The 19,156-nt window shown below is 46.8% G+C and overlaps 9 protein-coding genes across 9 annotated transcripts; 3 read left to right on the forward strand and 6 right to left on the reverse strand.

The window, feature by feature from the left end:
- Positions 1 to 125: 125 nt before the first annotated feature.
- On the reverse strand, positions 126 to 2,063 carry C7M61_003663 (uncharacterized protein; the record flags this gene model as incomplete). Its single annotated transcript, XM_024858999.1, has 1 exon — positions 126 to 2,063. The coding sequence occupies one exon, from the start codon at positions 2,061 to 2,063 to the stop codon at positions 126 to 128; it is 1,938 nt and encodes a 645-aa protein (XP_024712673.1).
- Positions 2,064 to 3,336: 1,273 nt separating this feature from the next.
- Positions 3,337 to 4,260, forward strand: C7M61_003664 (thiosulfate sulfurtransferase; the record flags this gene model as incomplete). The annotated part of the gene is made up of 1 exon (XM_024859000.1): positions 3,337 to 4,260. One exon carries the CDS (start codon positions 3,337 to 3,339, stop codon positions 4,258 to 4,260), a length of 924 nt encoding a protein of 307 aa, XP_024712674.1.
- A 67-nt stretch (positions 4,261 to 4,327) lies between these two features.
- On the reverse strand, positions 4,328 to 5,793 carry C7M61_003665 (uncharacterized protein; the record flags this gene model as incomplete). Its single annotated transcript, XM_024859001.1, has 2 exons — positions 4,328 to 4,361; positions 4,391 to 5,793. The coding sequence occupies 2 exons, from the start codon at positions 5,791 to 5,793 to the stop codon at positions 4,328 to 4,330; spliced, it is 1,437 nt and encodes a 478-aa protein (XP_024712675.1).
- A 401-nt stretch (positions 5,794 to 6,194) lies between these two features.
- On the reverse strand, positions 6,195 to 6,884 carry IST1 (Ist1p; the record flags this gene model as incomplete). The annotated part of the gene is made up of 1 exon (XM_024859002.1): positions 6,195 to 6,884. The coding sequence occupies one exon, from the start codon at positions 6,882 to 6,884 to the stop codon at positions 6,195 to 6,197; it is 690 nt and encodes a 229-aa protein (XP_024712676.1).
- A 313-nt stretch (positions 6,885 to 7,197) lies between these two features.
- PUS7 (pseudouridine synthase) lies at positions 7,198 to 9,282 on the reverse strand (the record flags this gene model as incomplete). The annotated part of the gene is made up of 1 exon (XM_024859003.1): positions 7,198 to 9,282. The coding sequence occupies one exon, from the start codon at positions 9,280 to 9,282 to the stop codon at positions 7,198 to 7,200; it is 2,085 nt and encodes a 694-aa protein (XP_024712677.1).
- A 510-nt stretch (positions 9,283 to 9,792) lies between these two features.
- On the forward strand, positions 9,793 to 10,740 carry C7M61_003668 (uncharacterized protein; the record flags this gene model as incomplete). The annotated part of the gene is made up of 1 exon (XM_024859004.1): positions 9,793 to 10,740. One exon carries the CDS (start codon positions 9,793 to 9,795, stop codon positions 10,738 to 10,740), a length of 948 nt encoding a protein of 315 aa, XP_024712678.1.
- Positions 10,741 to 11,164: 424 nt separating this feature from the next.
- Positions 11,165 to 13,102, forward strand: KIP2 (Kip2p; the record flags this gene model as incomplete). Its single annotated transcript, XM_024859005.1, has 1 exon — positions 11,165 to 13,102. One exon carries the CDS (start codon positions 11,165 to 11,167, stop codon positions 13,100 to 13,102), a length of 1,938 nt encoding a protein of 645 aa, XP_024712679.1.
- Positions 13,103 to 13,145: 43 nt separating this feature from the next.
- On the reverse strand, positions 13,146 to 15,608 carry RAD53 (serine/threonine/tyrosine protein kinase; the record flags this gene model as incomplete). The annotated part of the gene is made up of 1 exon (XM_024859006.1): positions 13,146 to 15,608. One exon carries the CDS (start codon positions 15,606 to 15,608, stop codon positions 13,146 to 13,148), a length of 2,463 nt encoding a protein of 820 aa, XP_024712680.1.
- Positions 15,609 to 16,739: 1,131 nt separating this feature from the next.
- C7M61_003671 (uncharacterized protein) lies at positions 16,740 to 18,467 on the reverse strand (the record flags this gene model as incomplete). Its single annotated transcript, XM_024859007.1, has 1 exon — positions 16,740 to 18,467. One exon carries the CDS (start codon positions 18,465 to 18,467, stop codon positions 16,740 to 16,742), a length of 1,728 nt encoding a protein of 575 aa, XP_024712681.1.
- Positions 18,468 to 19,156: the final 689 nt, after the last annotated feature.

A 19,156-nucleotide genomic window follows, 5' to 3' on the forward strand; every position in this document is an offset into this window, starting at 1 on the left:
CGACACAAAACTAGAATTAATTTGAGCGAATATCAGCGCTTGTCCAGGCGAAGGACCGGAGGCCACCCAAAACACCCTTTGATCTCTTCAGTGAAGTTTGCAAAGGTTAGTGAAGCTTCTGTTATCTAAGGAATATAGGTTTTTACGTGTCCTTCTTTTCTCAATAGACGGTAACACTCGTTGATGTCCATAAGGATATCAATGCTCTCCGAGAGTTTACAATCAATCCTCTCGAAATAACCACCCGAGCCCACTGCAACTCCATGTGCCTCCATGCTAACATTGAGTTTGTAGCCCTTGTGATAACAGTCGGAAAAGGTGGAGGGCATGACATTCGGGATCTCGCAGCCTTCAAGTAATCCTTCAAAAATGAAGTCCTTCTGCCCGTTATCCTCAGCTTCTCGGAAACTAAGGCGTTTTCCATTCTTGCTATGCAACTCGTACTCTTTGTGGAAAGCTTCCCTGCAAGTCTTGCTAAACTTCACAGTTTGCTGACCAAGAATAACTTCAAGATTATCAAAGTATATCGTAACGGGATGGTAACTTGAAGTGAATCTAAACGCGATACTTGGATCGAGAGTCATTCCAGGTCCAGCCATAAGTGCTTTTCGATAATCACACAGGAAGGAAAAACGATCATCTTTGGAACCATAGTCGTTTGAGAATGAAAATTCATCAAAAACATTCACAAATCTTGAAACTTCGAACATCCGTCCTGGAATGCCAGCGTTTGAAGTAGTCAACAAGGCTTTATTGACTGTCCACAGCCCTTTTTTTGGAAATAAGGCTAGACCTTCGTTTGCCTCTATCTCGTTTACCTTCTGTTCTTCTTGAAAGTCATAGAAGTTCGTTGTATGTAAGGTGGCTATTACCAAAGCCTTTTCGTCTTCAACAACAGAGGAGAGATGATAGCTAATACAGTCCAATTCCATCTCTTCTTGCCTCTGTAGGCAATACTGAATGGCATTCTGAGCAAGATAAGAGTCTAATTCAAATGTTTCAAGCAACATCACGTCTTGCTTCTTCTGAACTTGGAAAACGGGCTGTGCCAGATCAACCTGTGTGGCAACTGCAATATCCATGACTGTAGAAATATGCTTCGAACACTTCCCCAATCCACATTCTAGATCGATATTGAATCGAAGGGCATAACTCCGAGTGCATTTGTTCGAACTGTAGGTGGGCCCAATATTTGGGAGGCTGCAATCGTACAATGACACATTTGGGGAATGCAAAAACCCAGTTCCGAATTCTTTGAAGTCAGAATGGGAGATGAAGTTGTCGATGCTTGAGTCTTTCAACACCACCGTCCGAACTTCCTCGGATACACAACCCTCCTTCAGCGCTATGTGTTGATATCTAAGATGCTCCTCTAGAACAATAGTAATGTGGTTCATGGAGATGTCACCTTGACAGGTACAAAAAAATGTCTCGGTCTGCTTGAGGTCAAGTTTAACGAAATCCTTCAAAGATGAACCGCTTTTCACCATATTTCCAGCCAGTATTAGCTCATATTGTTTAGGCGGCTTGTATGTTGCCAAAAGCTTCACCTCGATTGTATCCTCTTCTTTAACGTCAACGAAATCCTCTGGAATCACCGGCTTTTCCAGCGTATCCACCGTGTCCAGGGAGCTTTTGGCTTTCAAAGGAGTCACACCAGCATCAAGAGGAACAATATGGTTTCCGACCTGAAGGCAACGTATGCCTACAAGAGAATCCTTTCGTAAACCTTTCGAAGGAAGAAGGTGATTGATTAGAAGTTGGTTCATCCTGGTGAAACAGTACACAATCCGTCCTCTGTCATCAGTTAAATCTGGCGACTTGCCAAAGCTCAGCATGCCTTCTTCCCTCTTCATATCATTTAGAATGTCTGGAGGCACCACTGAAAGCTCACCACGAAGATTGAGAGAGCTAACCGCCCATAACTCTCCGTCCACTTTACACGCAAAAGTCTCGTGTGAGATGTAATTCGAGGGACGATTTTCCAATTCATAGGAGACTGAAAGGATGATGCCATCGAAGAGCCAATCTCTTTGAATGATGTGTAAGCTTGTCGAATTCATTGGTGCAAAATCTAGGGAGGTAGAAAGCCCGAGGCAACTTTGGTCAGCTTTATAATATGAATGAGCACCGTGGTCATGCAACAAACAGCATAAATGTTATTTTCTTGCGACTTTCACGTATTCCTAAGACATTCTGTAATGTCTAAATGTACCTTCTCTAGCAGCACTTCTCACAGTACGCTAATTTCACTGGGTAACCAAAACTGCAGTAGTCCGCTAGGAAGTATTTCAAACAAGGCTCATGGTATCTTTGAAGAAATTTCCAAAAGACTGGAAATTATGGAACGGTGGTTTTTTTTTTTGTGTATTCCTCCACCAGAGTTGTACCACGGTGCTCACAGGACGAAGCAAGACATCTCCGTCATGAGAAAACACAGCTGCATGGGGTGACGTAACGTAGAGAGTAACTAGCAAATTTGCTGTTCTTTCCAGTTTCTGGTAGGGTTTAATGATATCGCTTTTCCTCGACTTTGCAGTTTCCTCAACATTTTGCACCCCATAGTCACTGCTACTTTCAAGTTTGAAGCGGAAGTCCGAATACCATCATTACAAAAAAAGCAACTCGAACGAACAATAAGCTCCGTATGGACCAAAAACCTCAACGCTTTCAGATTTGCTTATACATGCATTTCACAGAATGATAACATGCGATATGAGAATGACGAATCTCGAGCTTCACCATCAAACATACCCATCTACATTTGGTCGTCCAAATTCATCAAATCCCCCTCTACACCAACTACTTGGATATGGTCCCCTGTGCATTTTTCTGTAAAACCAAAATTCAACACATGCTGATTCTCCTACATGCGGCCAGCCAAATACCCAAGTAGGTTCGAAGAGTAAGCTTATTGACGAATGCAGTTTATTCAAAGATGACGAAATAACTCGAAAGCTACCGATATTCAGTATAAGCACGCACATCCCAACTTTCAAGCTTCACTGAAGCTACCAGAGATTTATCTGTACAAGGTAAACTACGGATCAAATTCTTGTAGACGATATTTCTCTCAACCAACCACCTTGGTATCCTCCAACCAGCGAAATTCTGTTTCTTCAGCGAATTCCCCAGCCCAACAGAGACGGACTCTCACCAATCAGAATGATTGGATCGCGCAAATCGGTGTTTGACATACTAAACTTCCTGGTGTAAGACTAGGTACTAGCGGATTCTGAGAGCAATCCTTCACAGTGCGGTGTCACAGTATCGATCAACTAGATAACGACCGAGCACTAGTTAAGTCGGGGTAAAAAAATCACACCAAAAACAGACATGGTCAATTCTCCCAGAGTCAAGCTCCTTAATGCAGACTATGCCCGCAGGCTCATCCAATCTCCTGGTCCTAGAGTGGTTCCAATTGATGCAACTTGGTACATGCCAAACTCACCTAACAATGCCAAAAAGCAGTTTGCTCAGGACGACCGGATCAAGAACTCGGTGTTCTTCGATTTAGACTCGGTCTGCTGCCGTACCAGCAAGTACCCCCATATGCTTCCTCCCCACAGATTGTTCGACAAGGAAGTCGGCAAGTTGGGTATCCGCAATGACGATCTCCTCCTTGTCTACGACAGACAAGGCATCTTTTCGGGGCCCAGAGCTGCTTGGACCTTCGCTCTCTATGGCCATCACAATGTGTATTTGTTGGACCACTATCCTCAGTACAAGCTGAAGTACCCAGTTGAGAACGGAGTGGTCGACACCAGCGAAGCTACTGACAACCTGCCTTACGAAGGGATCGACAATACTCAATTTGGCAAGAACTATCGTGAGCAGGTCATCGAGTTTGACGAGTTGGCTGACCTCGTGGTGCTGAGAAATTTGGATGAATACTATGTCTTCGATGCTAGAAGCGCAGACAGATTCCATGGCAAGGCCCCTGAGCCACGGAAAGGATTGCTGTCCGGCCACATTCCGGGGGCCCTCAATTTGCCCTTCACCAAAGTTTTGAATGAATCTGGCCAGTATAAAACCGTCGAAGAGTTGGTGGAACTTTTCAAAAAAGACTTTGGGCTCGACTGGAACGAGCCATTGGACAGGAAGGGCGTGATCGTCATGTGTGGAACAGGAGTGACGGCCGTGATTCTTCGTCTAGCAATTGAGAAGATCAACTCGGATATCCCCATTCGTGTCTATGACGGGTCATGGACAGAGTGGGCCCAGCGTGCGCCGGATCTCATCGCTGAAGGTCATTTGTAGTCATTAGCTCCAGATTCTGACGGTCTTATCGACTCCACCCGTGACGAAAATACATCTCATATCGTGCTCAATTTTCTTCAATAGAGCTTCCTCTGTCTTCTCTGAATCTTTGGTGCCTGACATTTCAAACGAGGCCATATGAACCGAACTGACAAATCCCTCATGCGCCGTCAAAGTTTTGATGCAACGAACCTGCCCCTTATCCACCAAAGTAGAGAAGTCCCATACTCTAACCGCCTTGTCGTCTCCTCCACTGAATAAGTAGCGACCCAGAGGGTGCACACTGAGGCTTTTAACCCACGATTGATGGCCTATAAGGTCTGCCAAGTGCCAACCCTGGGAGTTGTTGAGCTCTGACGGAGCAGGTGGGCGATTCGGACGTAGAGTAGGCGGTGGCAAGAGCCATAATTTTATCAAGGAGTCTCTTCCAGCAGAAACACAATACTTGTAACCCAAGTTCTCCTCATAGGCCGGGTTCTTCACAATGTCCTCAGACAACGACGAAAACTTGTCGAGATTCAGGAGCACAAAGCCGTCTAGATATTTATTTGAGAGAAGCGGCAAGAACTTGACGCTCTCAATGACATGCGTGTGGCCCAAAAGAAGTGCAAGACCAATGCCGGAGCTTGCATGCGATAATCTTATGGACTGGTCGTTGGAACATGTTAGGAGGAAGTCGCCTAGAGAGCCCGATGTTCCGGCATCGACAAGATGTTGCTCCACGGACGCTGCGTCCACATCCCTGGCCCATTCGCTGTGGCCGACAAACTTCCTAGTGCAAGTACCATTGGCAACGTCCCATACACGGACAGAAAGATCACGAGAAACCGAGTACAAAACGAGCGGATTCGTCGGCAGAAACGCCACAGACGAAACGGTGTGTTCGTGGCCAGAAAGCGTACGTACGTGCTTCAACGAGTCACCTTCCCAGATCTTCACAGAGAGGTCCAGAGAGCAGGACGCCAATATCCATTCTTGAGGCCCATTTGGGACCAATGTTGCCGGCGAAGGCAGCCACCGTAGCCCTGTGACGCTTCGGGTGTGAGCTGTCACTATTTTCTGTGGAATTGCCAGGGAATCGTGGACCATGTTCCATGCGATAATGCTACCATCAGAGGCGCCTGCCACAACCAAGGGAAGAACAGGATGCACCGCCACACAATTGATGAGTTGCGTAGACAGTGTTTTGTAAGTGGTGGTGTTGACATTTGGGATCCAATCTAGTTTATCTCGAGGAAGCACCAAGGCGGACCCGTTGGATCCACTTTGAGCCAGGGTCTCTAGTAACAGTTTGTAGGAGGCGACCTCGTTTTCCAAATCTAGGATTCTTTTCTGAAGGCGGACCACGGTCGTCCATTTTTTCTCCAAGTAGTTGGGAACAATCTCATCGTTGGGCGTTTTGATCTCTAGAAGCTCTGCTAGCATCGGTAGAAGTTGATCGTTAGCATCGTCAGCTGCGGCTATTTTCGCCTGGGTATATTGAAATATGGCTTTGTTGAGCTCAGCTCGCTGCTTGGTGGTTAGAAGCGACATGGGCCGTGTGTATAAAGTAGGTTGATCTGGAGGATCTTTGATGTTGTTGGATCAATTGTAGGTAAATAAAGGCGCGATGTAATCTGGGGCGCATCTGGTTTTGAGATATTGCATTACTTCTATATTTTCTATGGGCGTTAATTTGCTGGCACTGGGATGGCTCTGTTTTTGAATTTTTGTTCTTGTACTTGGCTTGCGTTCATTTTTTGTTCTTGTGCTTGATCGGTACGCTTCCTCAATTCAGAAAGGATGTCTCACAATGCGTTTTTCAGTAGAGGTTCCCGGCAACAATTTTCGCTGAAATTTCACTGGAATTGGACCCTCATGAACTGAGGCCCTTTCACCTCCTTTCACGAGAAGTGCCGGCTCTAAGGCACCGAGCAGGTGATCCGATTAAGGAACTACTTCTTCAAAGCAGCGAAACGAGCCTTCAAATCATCAAACTCCAGCTGAGGCTTTGGTGGCGCTGTCTGCTTGGCAACACTGGGTCTTTGCTCGAAATCAGCCGCTATAGGCTCCTCGGGCAACCCTCCCTCGCTTCCGGAATCATTATCGTCGTCATCTTTGGAAAGCTCTAGCTTGGGAGGCTCATCCTTGAGCCCCAGATATGGTACACTGTATGTCCGGGCAATTTCTCCCAAGTACAAATCCACAAGTGTCTCCGATGGCGGATCAACTGCACATCTCTTGACGATCTTCTCTGGAACGTACTCACTGTTAGAGTTCGTCTGGACTGCAGCGACGAATTCAGGTCCGTATCTGTGCTTGAATAGTTCACCCAAGGTGATCAATTCCTTGACTTCTGTGTGATGGCAAGAGTAGATCACCAGCAGAATTGCTTCTTTCAAGTTAGGGTCCACCTCATGCCTCAGGGTGTCCAAAATGATCGAGATTCGTGCAAGCAAAAGCTCACAATAAAGTTCAAGAAACTCCAAAAGCTCGATGTAAATGTCGTCTCTAATGATGTTCTCCACTCGGATTTTGGCACTAGATTCCTTTCCAGCACCAAGTAAGTCAGCCAATTGTCTCCTCTGCTGCTTGGTAAGCGCTGTCTTCTTTTCTTGCAAGAATTTGAGTTTTGAAATTGCCATTTTAAGGCTTGTTTTATATTTCACGGAATTGACTTGTAATGGCGGCATAATGGGGAATAGTAGAAGTGCTTATCGATGTGGTAGCATGTATTGTGCTATCGCACCTGTACCTCTCCGGGGTTGGACTATAAGGTGACTCTCTACAATATCAAGTTTTCATGTCGTCAAAGGTATTTTTTCTATTTCAAAGAATAATGCTTGGATGGTTTGATTGATAAAGTTTACAATAGGTACTGTGCCAGGCCATTTGCTAGCAACATGGGGTTCAAGTGCTAACCACACAACGTACCATATTAAACCAATCACAGTAATCTTACTTGTTTGTCTTCACATCAAAGTTGGCACTGAAACGGCTCGTGTCGGCCTTCATGAACTCACGAAGGGCCATAGTAGCATAGCAACTTACACCCAAACGCATTTGCAAAACTATACCAGTTTGAGTGGCATCTTCTGATCCAGAGTAGTCAATGATCTTGTCTAATGGTTCGTCATTCTCTTTTTTAGCATGCAAGATTTCCAAATCGGTTCGCAAGATTGGATCGTTCGTGTCCTTGTGCTTGACTAGCTTGTAGGAAAGGTTCGTGGCTTTTCCCATAAGTGGTCTGTAGGACCCAGCCAACGAGAACTCTTGCACTCTTCGGCGCATATTGTGGGGATCGAGGCCATCCTTGGCCATGACGTCTTCGTAAACGGACATGAGTTCGGGACTTGTTGGGTATACAACATCGTAGCCTGGAGAAGGAAGGACAACGTCGTAGATGGAGTACTTTCCAGATTCAATATCCTCCTTGGTCAAAGCTCTCACCTTGTCTGAAAGCGTACCAGCAACGTCTTCTTCAAACTCCTGTCCATCTTCATCGATCGAGGTGATCTTCCTGCTCTCTGCGTTCTTCTCCTCCACCATGATCAAGTCTCCTTCACGGACCTGTAGACCAAAAAGCTCAATTCTTTTTGATGCCACCATGTTCCACACGTAGGACTGGTAGGCATGAACGTATATGAGACGCAAGTTTCTAGGAATTTGCATGATGGCACGGAAGTAGGCTTGCTTGTGGTAATCCTCAATCTCGGCCTCATTCACCTTCTTCTCCTTGGCTAGAGATGAAAGCACATTGTGTTCAGCGAAACATCTTTTCGGCATAAGCTTGGAAGCTTCTGCGGCGTCTCTGCTCTCAGCCCAGACTCTACGAGCGTTAACCGACTCAGCAACGACTCTGTCTTGTTCAGCTAATAGAAGGTCAACGGCGTTTTTCCAATTTTCCTTCAAAAGCTCAATGCCCAAAACGTGCGTGGAAATCGAGAAGGTGCCAAACCTCTGTAAACCGTAGTAGTTGATGAAGCCTTTCTCCTTGAGAGAGTTGAAAGCACGTTCAACGACTTCCTCCAAGTTGGCCTCGTCGGTTTTGACGTCACGGATGGCAATCAAGAACTCGTTACCTTGGAGATCACCGAGATCAAGCGATTTGCTTTCGTAAGAAAATCCGCCGAGAATGGAACCGTTCAAGCCCTTGTTGAGAGCTGACACTCTCTGGACCTTGCCCTTGTGGATACTGAGCCTTTGACAGGTGACACCACGACGGTCCTTCGTACCAGCGTACTTGACTGCCTTGTGTGGCACCCTGAGGAATTTCGAGATCATAGAGGCCACTTCCATCGTTTCCCTGTTCTCCTTGTAAAGAGTAAAGTGCAAGTAGTTCTTGAATGGGCCCAAGCCGTAGTTGATCACGCCCAGGTCATCGACATGGTTGACGTTACGGCCCCTGTTGTTGTTTGTACCCTTGGACAATGCCACTTTGAATGTGTTTTGTGGAGACGTCATGGTCTCAAGCTTGCCCTGGAAGGCTTGTCTGAGAAGCTGGTGCAATTGCGTTCTCAAGGCCTTGTCACCAAATTGTGTTTTTGTCTCCATGTTGCCACCATTGGTGAAAAGGGCCTCGATTTCACCTAGCTCTTCAGCAGTAACGAGCTCCAAGAGACGGGTCTTGTGGTCCTCACTGAGCTCATACTTGGGTCCTTCGTTTTCCTTCTCGGCCTCCTTGGCCTTCTCTGCCTTTTCTGCCTTGATGGCCTCCACCTCCTCTGGTGTCTTGTCCTGAAGATCGGCACGATCATTGAGTCTTCTCTCCTGCTTTTTCTCCTTCTTGGTCTTTCCCAAGTCGATACCCTCGTCTGTCAAGTGCACGACAGTGCCGTCCAACAGGATCTCGTTGACCTGGAAATCAGCATACCGTTGCTTGATGGAGCCAAAGAAACCGGGCCCGGTTTTGTACGCTTCGTTGATGTACTGTGTCACTCCAACATCAGCCTCCAGAACAACCTTTCCTGGAGCAGCGTATGTCTTTGGTTTTTTCACCTGCTGAGCGGAAGGCGAGGCGCTTCTTTTGGCCGAATTCTCCATGACGTAGTTCAAATACAGACTGACCCTTGGAATTCTTCGAAAGAGGCTGGATAGTCACGTTCTGGACATGTAGGGTGGATCTGGTTTTTTGAGATGGGCCTGATGAGCCTGGGTGTACTGCAGGCGAGACGGGACCTTTAGAAGCCAGAGTAGACATTTTAGCTGTGATTGGGCATGTTTTGGAAAAAAGGAGTTTTTGTAGTAGCCATTGTGAAATCAATTCTCTCACCCTTGTACTGTTAGCTCATCGTTGTTGTTTCAGATCTTAGGTGTGTTGCACCTTGTACAGCGTCAGACAAGAGAAATCTTCAAAACTACAAAAAGCCATCCTTAAGCTCCTCTTCCCTTAAGACGTGTCAATTGTGAAAATTCACCAGATGCTCCACTTCAATGGCTTGTCCAGAAGCCCATTTCATTATATGGGCCCCTCACTGCCGCACTATAAATGGCTGCAAAACACAATCCAACAAGACTGCTTTCCACCACCACCTTTTTTGCTAACTCTGCTAAATGTATCCTCGCTACTCTTCCAAAATCAAGTCGCTGATCCATGGTGATTCGGTCCGTAAACCCGCCACCGGCTCCTTGCCTCCGTTGTATAGGAACTTCTCCAGGCTGCCCAAGTCCTTCAACAGCTTCACAATAAGCAGATCGAATCTTGTAAGAGATTTCATCTCGGACCAGTTTGAGCGTTTCCGCTACAAGGAGGAACATCCACGGAACAACGGCCAGGACGTCCTGCTTGAATGGTTCGCCAAACTCCAATTTGAGGCTGACTTTGCGGATGATTTGAACGCCGTTCGAAAGCAGAAGATCAGGCCCTCTTGCTGGACCAACGAGCAGCGGTATGTTGTAATGAGCGATTTCCCTGCTGACGCCAGTTTGGCAGATTTGCTCTCTAGGGTTCGTGGAGGTAAGCTTGAGCGTGTGGTTTTGGGAAAGCACCCTGAGCCGCATCTTGAGCTCTACTTCTTAGACTACAAGGCAGCAAATGCCTTTTCTCGGTTTGCAGCAACTGGTCTTTTTATCATCAACGGCAAGAAGCCGCTCATTGGTAGAAAGGTTCCAGAAAAGAGAATCGAACCCGTACAAGACTTGGTGAGGGTGGCTGCCGAGAGAATGAATGCATCGAGAGTTCTCAGACTCCAGAGCCCTATTGAAGTGCCCGCTATTAGCTCAAAAGCCCAGGAACGGTTTCCTAGACCCCGTCAGTGGTTCGTGAAGACCTTCGATATGGAGGATATCCGGAAAGACTTGAGTCAGTACGGGACGATTGTCGAGATCAAGCCGGTGATTTCCCAGGGAATTGCGGTTTCTGTTCACTTTACGTCCATTTCAGAGCTGCTCTTGGCCTTGCGGTCCATTGGGATATATGATAGTCTCCACTGGCACAAGTACAAGGAGTGGAGCATCAGCTTTTCGCCGGATCCAGCCGACACCCCTTGCTTCAACGTTTAGGGAATTGCTAGGTGATAGCTAGAACATATAATAAGGAAAAACCAAAAAAAAAAAAAGCACGACTTGTAGTGTTTTTGGTTCTCTGAAATCGCAACTAAGACTCCTCAGGACCCTGGACTTTTTCGCAGCCAAACTCGCGGCTCATTTTTAGACTATGCCCTAGGCAAAGCAGTACAGCATTCACCAGATTCCAAAACATCAAATCATTGAAGAAAATAAAAATAATTTAATGCTACTTTTTCTCTTTCTATTTTTCAAGCAGTTTAATTGTCTGCCGTGCCGCCCTATCCTCCCCTTGACAACCCCCGTCAAATACCCTAATCTGCTTTCCTAATGCGGCGTTGATGTAAACAAAGCTATCTGTCTCACTTCCCATACAAAGTTTCCATCTTCCATATCGCTCTTCAAACGCAATAACCACACCATGTACCGTTCAGGCAGAGCTACCCCAACGTCAAGACCCAGTTTTCAAGACCTCAAACGACCGGCATCGGCCCGAGGTTATAGACCTCAGCTGCCTATGATCTCGTCTTCAAGACCGTCCTCCAGTATGGGCTCCAGGCCTTCCACTCCCACTTTCAGACCAGAACCGTATACGGGCTCGATTTCCGTCAGCATAAGGCCTAATCCACACACAAGCAGCGCCGGCCTGAACCAGGTCTGGCAAATTGAAGAATACTCCAACACCATCACCAATGCCCAGGACAATTCCTCCTACACCTTCGATAACGTGTTCGGGCCTTCGCTAGACGTCTCCAACAGGACGGTCTACAACCGTTCATGTGCACATCTTGTGAACAAATTTCTCCATGAGGGCTACAATTCAACGCTTTTCGCCTATGGTATGACTGGTTCAGGTAAGACCTACTCGATGCGTGGTGACGACCACGACCCAGGCTTTGTTCGCTTGGCTATCGACGACATTTTCACCAAAATCGACTCTCCCAACCTGGGCTGCTCCTATGCTCTTTCGGTGACCTATCTCGAGATTTACAACGAGAAGATCGTGGACCTTTTAGCCAATGGTGGTACGGCAATGGGCTCTCACGCTGAGCTCAAAATCAGAGACGATCCGGACTACGGCGTGAAAATCATGGGTGTCTGCAGCCCGACCGTATCTTCCAAGCAGTCTTTGCTCCAGCTTATAAAAGCTGGTGATATGAAACGTAAAACATCTGCCACAGACTACAACGCTAGACTGTCTCGGTCCCACGCTATTTTGCAATTGCGTCTCCATACGGTGGATATGGCTATGAACACTGAGCACAAGGCGACCCTTTCACTCTGTGATTTGGCCGGTTCCGAACGGGCCACTCTGTGTGCCGAAAGAAGAAAAGAGGGCTCTTTCATCAACAAGTCCCTTCTTGCGCTTTCAACTGTCATCAACAAATTGTCGCTAGCATCCACCTCCGGCAGCATGGACCACATTCCCTATAGAGACTCGAAGCTCACGAGGCTTCTCCAACCTTCCCTCTCTGGGCTGGCACTAATTCTGATTCTATGTAATGTGCATTTGGGCCTGGGGCAGTCTGCTCTCACTCAGCAGTTTGTCACGGAGACAACAAACACTCTCAGATTTGCAGCCAGAGCTAAGGATATTGTGTTGCTGGTGAAAGCAAGTCACAAGCTGTCGATTGGTGATGCAGAGGCTCAGAGATTGATCGACGATTTGAGAAGGCAGGTGGAAAGTCAGAAGAACGAACTTACCCTTCTCAAGTTGCATTCGAACATGCAACCTGTGGGTCTGGAACCATCTAGCGACTCCTCTGTGGCTCAACTCCAGGGAGAGATCAAGGTTCTCAATGAACGAATCGAGCATCTTAACCGCCTTTCAGACTTGAACAAAACAGAGGTTGTCCTTCTACGAAACGATGCCTTGAACGATATTCTCGGCATGGATATTGATAAGACCTCTCAGCAAATGATGATGGCGAATCTTGAGGATTTCTACAAGCGCTTGACGCATGAAATGGAGCAGTACAAGCAATACAATGCCACATTGGAAAATCAGCTCCGTGCTGCTCACCAACAGCTTGCGGCTGTTGCAATGTCAGAGAATAATAAAGCTGAAAGACTATCCGATAAGCGCTATGATTCAATTGTTAGACTGCAAGAGGAAGAGATCCAACTGCTCAAAGAGACGCTTCGTGACAAGGATCACATAATTCAAGGACTTACGAAAACCACTAAGCTTCGTCGTCTTGTGGACTCGTCGAACTCAAACGCTGTTCCCTCAGTTGACTACATCAAAAGACCCACCGTTCCTCAAGCGGTAGAAAGTCCAGACAAAGAGAATGTGGTGAGTGAGATCCGTCAGTTTAGATTGAGCCCGAAGAAGCCAACCCTTCCTCGCTTTAATTAGGTGTAACTATGCTATGTACGAATTATGATAATCAATGAAGAGCTTAAGCCCATGCATTAGGAGGACGTTCCTGGCCACTTTGTAGGCTCGCTCTCTTAGACTGGCTTTGTTTTGGCTGCGCTTTGGTGCTATCATGCATACGTCTTTGCAAACGAAGCAGAGAATTGAAAGATCCACCGTTTCCTCCAGATATCCCTCCACCAAGTTCCTGACTTGGTAGGGACGATTTCCGGCCATCGTTGTTCGGAGTTCCAGGAGGATTGGCAACTGACACCACCGGAGGTCTGAGTTTGACATCGTTACTGTCAAATTGAAGAACGTTTACAAATTTGTCCTCCGATTTCTCACCTCCATTGAAAAGGCCAGTGGTATCGTCAATTTGAACCTCGAACCCCATCAGCTGGTTCACGGTGTCATCCACGAAGAAGTCAACGCGATCTTTGTTGAATAATTGAACCTTCTTCCCCTTACCAAGTCTAACCCCATTCACAAAACATGAGTTGGTACTGAAATCTAAAAGCCAGATGTCTTCAAGGCAGTGTGCTGGACTCTCATATATCGACATTTGCGTTACTGGGTGGCGTCTCTTGTGAATTAGACAGTGGATTTTGGACATCCTGTCATCATTAATGAAAGTATCGCAAGTCTCGTTTCGACCAATAGCATATGGATTCACACCCTGGCGAATGTAGATTGGCTTTTTCGTTACCGAATCGGCCTTGGGCTTCAACGTAATGAAATTATCTTGAGGAGGCCCGTCAGGGTCATTGGGACTCGATAAGCTGAGCCTCCTAACAGCGTTTTCGTCAACTTTTATTCTCTTAGAAGTCTCTTCGTCCTCAAGTATCTGGGGTGGACGCTTCCTTCCCAGCTCATCGCTCTTTCGCTTCAACGGCAGTAATTGATTAGCAACATTTACCTTTTGCGAGTTTGGATGAAGAGGTTGGGATTGGGGTAGAGGAACAACCCTTCTTGGTACCTTGAATTGCGAGTTATTGTCCTTAGGCTTTTTGTTCTTTTCGCCTTCCAAGGGCCTGAACATCACATCATCGTCCAATTTGCTCATCGATGCATTAACATGTAGACCATTCTCAATCTTTCTCGACTTTTGTGATGTCGATTGTGATAAGCTTACCTTCTGTGATTCTTCGGACTCTTGCGAATATGGCTCTACTCCTTCAAGCCATGGGTGATTAAGCGCATCATCGGCGATGATACGTTTCTTTGGATCGACCTGTAAACAGCACTTCAAGAAATCCCTTCCCTCATCTGAAATCTCATACGAATTGAGGGGGGATTCGTGGTATTCACCACTTTTGATTTTTTGAAACATTTGGCTTTGAGTCTTTCCATTAAATGGCAAGTGGGACGTCAAGAGCACATATACCAAGCAGCCCAATGACCATATGTCAACCAAATTGCTGTAGTTTATATGCGGTGAGTCCTGAGACGCTTGTTGCAGGTCGTACTTGCCAGTAATAACTTCTGGAGCAACATAAGCCAACGTTCCGCAAAACGTCTTCATAAAAGTTGCATTATCGCTTATCTTTGCGAGACCGAAGTCCGTGATCTTGACCAATATTGGATCATCTTGCATGATGAGGATATTGTCGGGCTTCAAGTCTCGGTGAGAGATGCCTAAGCGATGAACGTAAGCAATTCCGTCCAAAATTTGCCGCGTGATAACTTGAGTGGCATCTTCGCCGATGGCACCGTTGGCGGCCACAAAGTCCATGAGATCGCCTCCGGGCACGAACTCCATGACAAGGTAGTAGTTCTCGATATCCTCGTAGAAAGACTTGAGTTTGACGATGTTCTTATGATCTAGTTTTCGAAGAATCTCCAACTCTCTATTAACGCCCATCATTGCCCCTTTACCTCCAGCGTGGATAGCTCTTCGACGGTTTATCATCTTCACAGCATATGAGTCACCTGTGCTTCTTTCCACAGCTTTTTTCACGATGGCAAAGGCACCCTGGCCAATGGTCTCGTTCTTTATTATAAAATCCTTGTATATGCCCTCGTCCTTGATGACAAGGTTGTTGGACGAGTTCAGAGGATTATAAGCGTCTGAAAAAAGCACCACAAATCGTATGACATCTTTCGGCACACCAACACCGACGGCAATTTCGTCGCCCTGGTTGACAATGTAATTGGAACCCTTCACAACACGGTTTCCATTAAGATGCGTGCCGTTGGTAGACGTTTCTTGGATCCACAACGTCTTGTCGCTTAGATTGAGCCAGAGCTTAAAGTGTTTGTTCAGAAGACGAGTGCAGACGCTCAAGACAAAGTCACATTCAGCGTTACGGCCGAAAATCCACGTCTTTTTCAGCAGCAGAGCTGGTGTTCGCGTGGGAACACTCTTGTTCAAGTCAAAGTGTCTGTATTGACCTGTTGTGCAAATAAGCCTGCAAACGTGATTCTCGTCAAAGGTGACATCCTCCTTCTGCGTTGGCGCCGACTGCTGTGTCGGCTGTGTTTGTGTGGGCTGCGTAGCATCCATTAATAGCAGAACGGGAAGGGACCCTGGCAATATTATGCTTTTTAGACTCGGTGATGATTTTATCCTGAGGTAGGCGCGTCGCCCTGCAGGCCCCTTGAAGGTGTTGGTTTCATCGTCAGGAACCACTCGAGAATACTTGGGTATGATGTGACGAATTTTATTTTATTTAAATATTTATGAGCTGGCGGGTAAGGATCTCCAACTTGTTGATCGTAGTTATCAGCCGAGTAGAGGATAGAAGAAAGTACTGCCTTCGTGCCTGTCTCAAACCTCATATCGGAGGTGTATTTCCAAGACCGTTCTGAAGATATAATTTCGAGAAGTAATGGGAATCGTAACAGCTGGTTGTAGTAAAATTCGCTGATCTAGTAGGTTACATGAGACCGGTCCTGAGAGTTGAACGCTCAAGCAGGAACGGCGTAATCAAGCATTCCGAGAAATCTTCTTCTTGTTTTTTTTTTTTAAAAAAAAAATTCATCAATCTTGATAACAGACTGTCAAAATAAGATTTTTGTCCACATTGCATTTCCTGGCAAGAAGTATTGCCTGCTTGAATTCTATGAAAAAATCTGCCTTTTGCAACTTAGACTTAATGGCTGCGAAATTATGCGAAGTGACTATCTCGCACCCAATTAGAGCAAAGCGAAGTAAAGTTCAACATCAAACAATAAGAAAAAAAACTAAAAGATCAGCCAAAAGATTAACCACCTTCGGGGCTCCTTATGAATAAACGAAGAATGGTTCAAAGAGTACGAAGACACGCTGCGTCGCTTTCTAAGCTCAAAACTGATACTTCAGAATTTGCCTTGAAAAATAGCTTTGATCGATTTATCACGGATATCCAATTCCTTCCCTGAACTCGTAAATATTACTACCACGGCGTCGACTGCCGTTTACGTTTGATCTGACGCTCGATAAGCCTCTGTGGAAGGCTCTGCAACTAATTAGCAAGGTGAAGGATTGGATGTACTGAGGGGTTGCACGGCCATTGTACCCCACGTACCCCACGGTAACATTTTCTGCCGATGCGGCTTCCAGAGATTTGAAAATGTAACATCGGGTAAGAATCTCCATCTACTGTATCGCTAGGCCGTAATTTCATTACATTAATTATCGTACATCTATTTACCCTCAACGCAATTGCTTAAACGAACGCGTGAGTGAGACCACAGGCTCCAACTCAGGATCGCTGGTCTCGTTTTGCTTGTATTCCAAACTGTTCCACTCATCCTCTCTGTAGTTGTAGTGCTTGAACAAGAACCAGAAGATCCAGCCGGCAATGAAACAAGAAATACCCAAACCACAGAAGGTCCACACCATCTTGGGGTCCTCGGACACTGGAGAAAGCGCAATACCAAGGGCAGAACCAAAAGCGTTCATAAGAAGGAAGATGGACATGATGAAAGACTTCATGTTCACAGGAGCCTTGGTGTAGGCGTACTCCAAACCGGTGATGGAAGCGAAAATCTCCGACATACCAATCAAGAAGTAACAAGGAGTCTGGAGGGCAATGTGGATGTGGTTTGGAATCTTCTTGAATTCGGGGTCACAGGCCTTGGGGAAGTTGTAACAAGGACCAGCATTGTAGATGAAGTGCTGCAAGACACCAGCGTAGATCATGGCGGCGGCACCGAACATGAAACCCCAGAAAATCTTGGTGACAGCTCTGAAGGGAGTGAATCTTCTGATGAATGGGTAGACGAATCTCTCACAGATTGGAATAAACACAATAAGGGTGATGGAGTTGATGGCCTGCAAGATATCGTTGGGCAAACCGTGGAGCTCCATTTGACCAGCCTGGGAAACAAAGTTGTTGTTCATCTGACCGTACACCAACCAGTAGATAGGGTAGAAGGCAAACACCTTACAGGCGTACAAGGATCTCTGGACCTCATCGACAAACTTGTCGTCCCATGGGAAAGCCTTGTCAGGGTGAAGAGAGGGTCTGGCGGCATCGTAGTTGAGACTCTTCAAAGCAACAAGAGAGCACTTGAACGAACGAGAAATGACCTTGTCTCCGACAGGCACCTTGACGTAGTTGTTCTTACCCAAGACAAGAGCGGCTATAGCGATGGTGAAGAAGCAGAGCGGCAAAAGGAAGGCAGCCCAGAAATCGACATTGTGCTCCAACTCGGTGGTGGCGATAACGGAAAGAGAGCCGACGTTGATCATGAGGTAGAAGAACATGAAGACGTTCTGGATGGTGATGTTGGGGTCCTCAATGACTCTTTCGCCGGTCTTCAAAACCTTAATGGAGGGCTTGGACTTGGGCACCTGGTCGGCAATCAAAGGAGAGACGTTGGACTTGACACCTCCGGTACCGATACCAATGACAATGATGGCGACAATAAAGCCGGCCAAAGACGTATCCTTGGAAGCGATGGAGGGAAGCGAGGTGATGAACAAGATGAAAATACCAATCATCATGACCACACAGAAAACGCAGATGGTAAGGTACTTTCCGAGGAAAGTGTCGGCGATCCAGGCACCAAAGATAGGCGTCACGTAACACCAAAACTGCCAAAAGTACGACAAGGCAGTGGCACCGGACTGGTTCAAACCAAGCACACCACGAGGATGGTCCTCTGGGGTATTTTGCATGTAGTTCTGGAACGGCGTCGACAAACCGTAGTAGGAGAAACGCTCCGACAATTCGACAATGGCCACAAGCCAACAGGAGAGCGGGATCTTTCTGGAGACTCTGCGGAGGGTCTTCATTTCCTCCTCGGTGGGTTCAGCGCCTTCCTCAGTGGGAGGCACGGACTCGAGGTCCTGGGACCGATCAAGAGACTTTTCATCGGCAGTGATGAACTTCTCGTCAACGAGCTTGTCGTCGTGTTTTTCGATTTTATCAGACATAGCGAGGCACAGGGGAGCGATTTTGTGGAGGTGGGAAAGCGTATTTATACGATGGAGCGGAGATGCACGATAAGTGGGCGAGGGCAGTTTTTCATGCGGAGAGCGTTATCGAGAACGGCACTGGGGAATTAGTCTCCTGGTTGCAAACCTAGAGGACAAAACGCCTACTGTGCGGATGCGGCGTTTGCAGCCACCAGGTCCAGAGGCGGCCAGACAATGGGGAGGCGGCGGAAAGCCATTCAGCGCTCCAGTTTTGATTGAAGCTTTTTTTTTTTCTTTGTAATTTCTTGCAAAAATTTTTTCCTTATTCCTCGAAGTCTGGCTATTGGGGCCTCCGGAATTGGTGCGACCGATGCATCCGCTGCATCCAGTGCATCGCAGCGATGGGGATTTCTTGCACTCGCAGCCGTCTGGCCATCTTGTGTGAAGGGTCCAAAAGCGCCGTACTTAGGCCCCATACGGCACGGTGCCTGATTCTGCCGTGCGGTGGGAAAGGCCCAAATTTAGATCTGGTGCCTGAGCGTGGTTATTTCTCAAGCTGTCACTTTCGCCTTGGCGGCCGTTTTGACGTTTTTCTGACAGTATTTTCTTCGTCTGGATTGCTGGGCGCTGTGGACTTTTTTTTTTTCGGATGGGTCCGTGGTCTTGGCACGGCGCCGCAGAAGACCTCATTGGGTGCGAAAGAGATA

This window comes from Candidozyma pseudohaemuli (assembly GCF_003013735.1).
Source record: "Candidozyma pseudohaemuli strain B12108 chromosome Unknown scaffold00010, whole genome shotgun sequence".
Classification (NCBI taxonomy): Eukaryota; Fungi; Ascomycota; class Pichiomycetes; order Serinales; family Metschnikowiaceae; genus Candidozyma; species Candidozyma pseudohaemuli.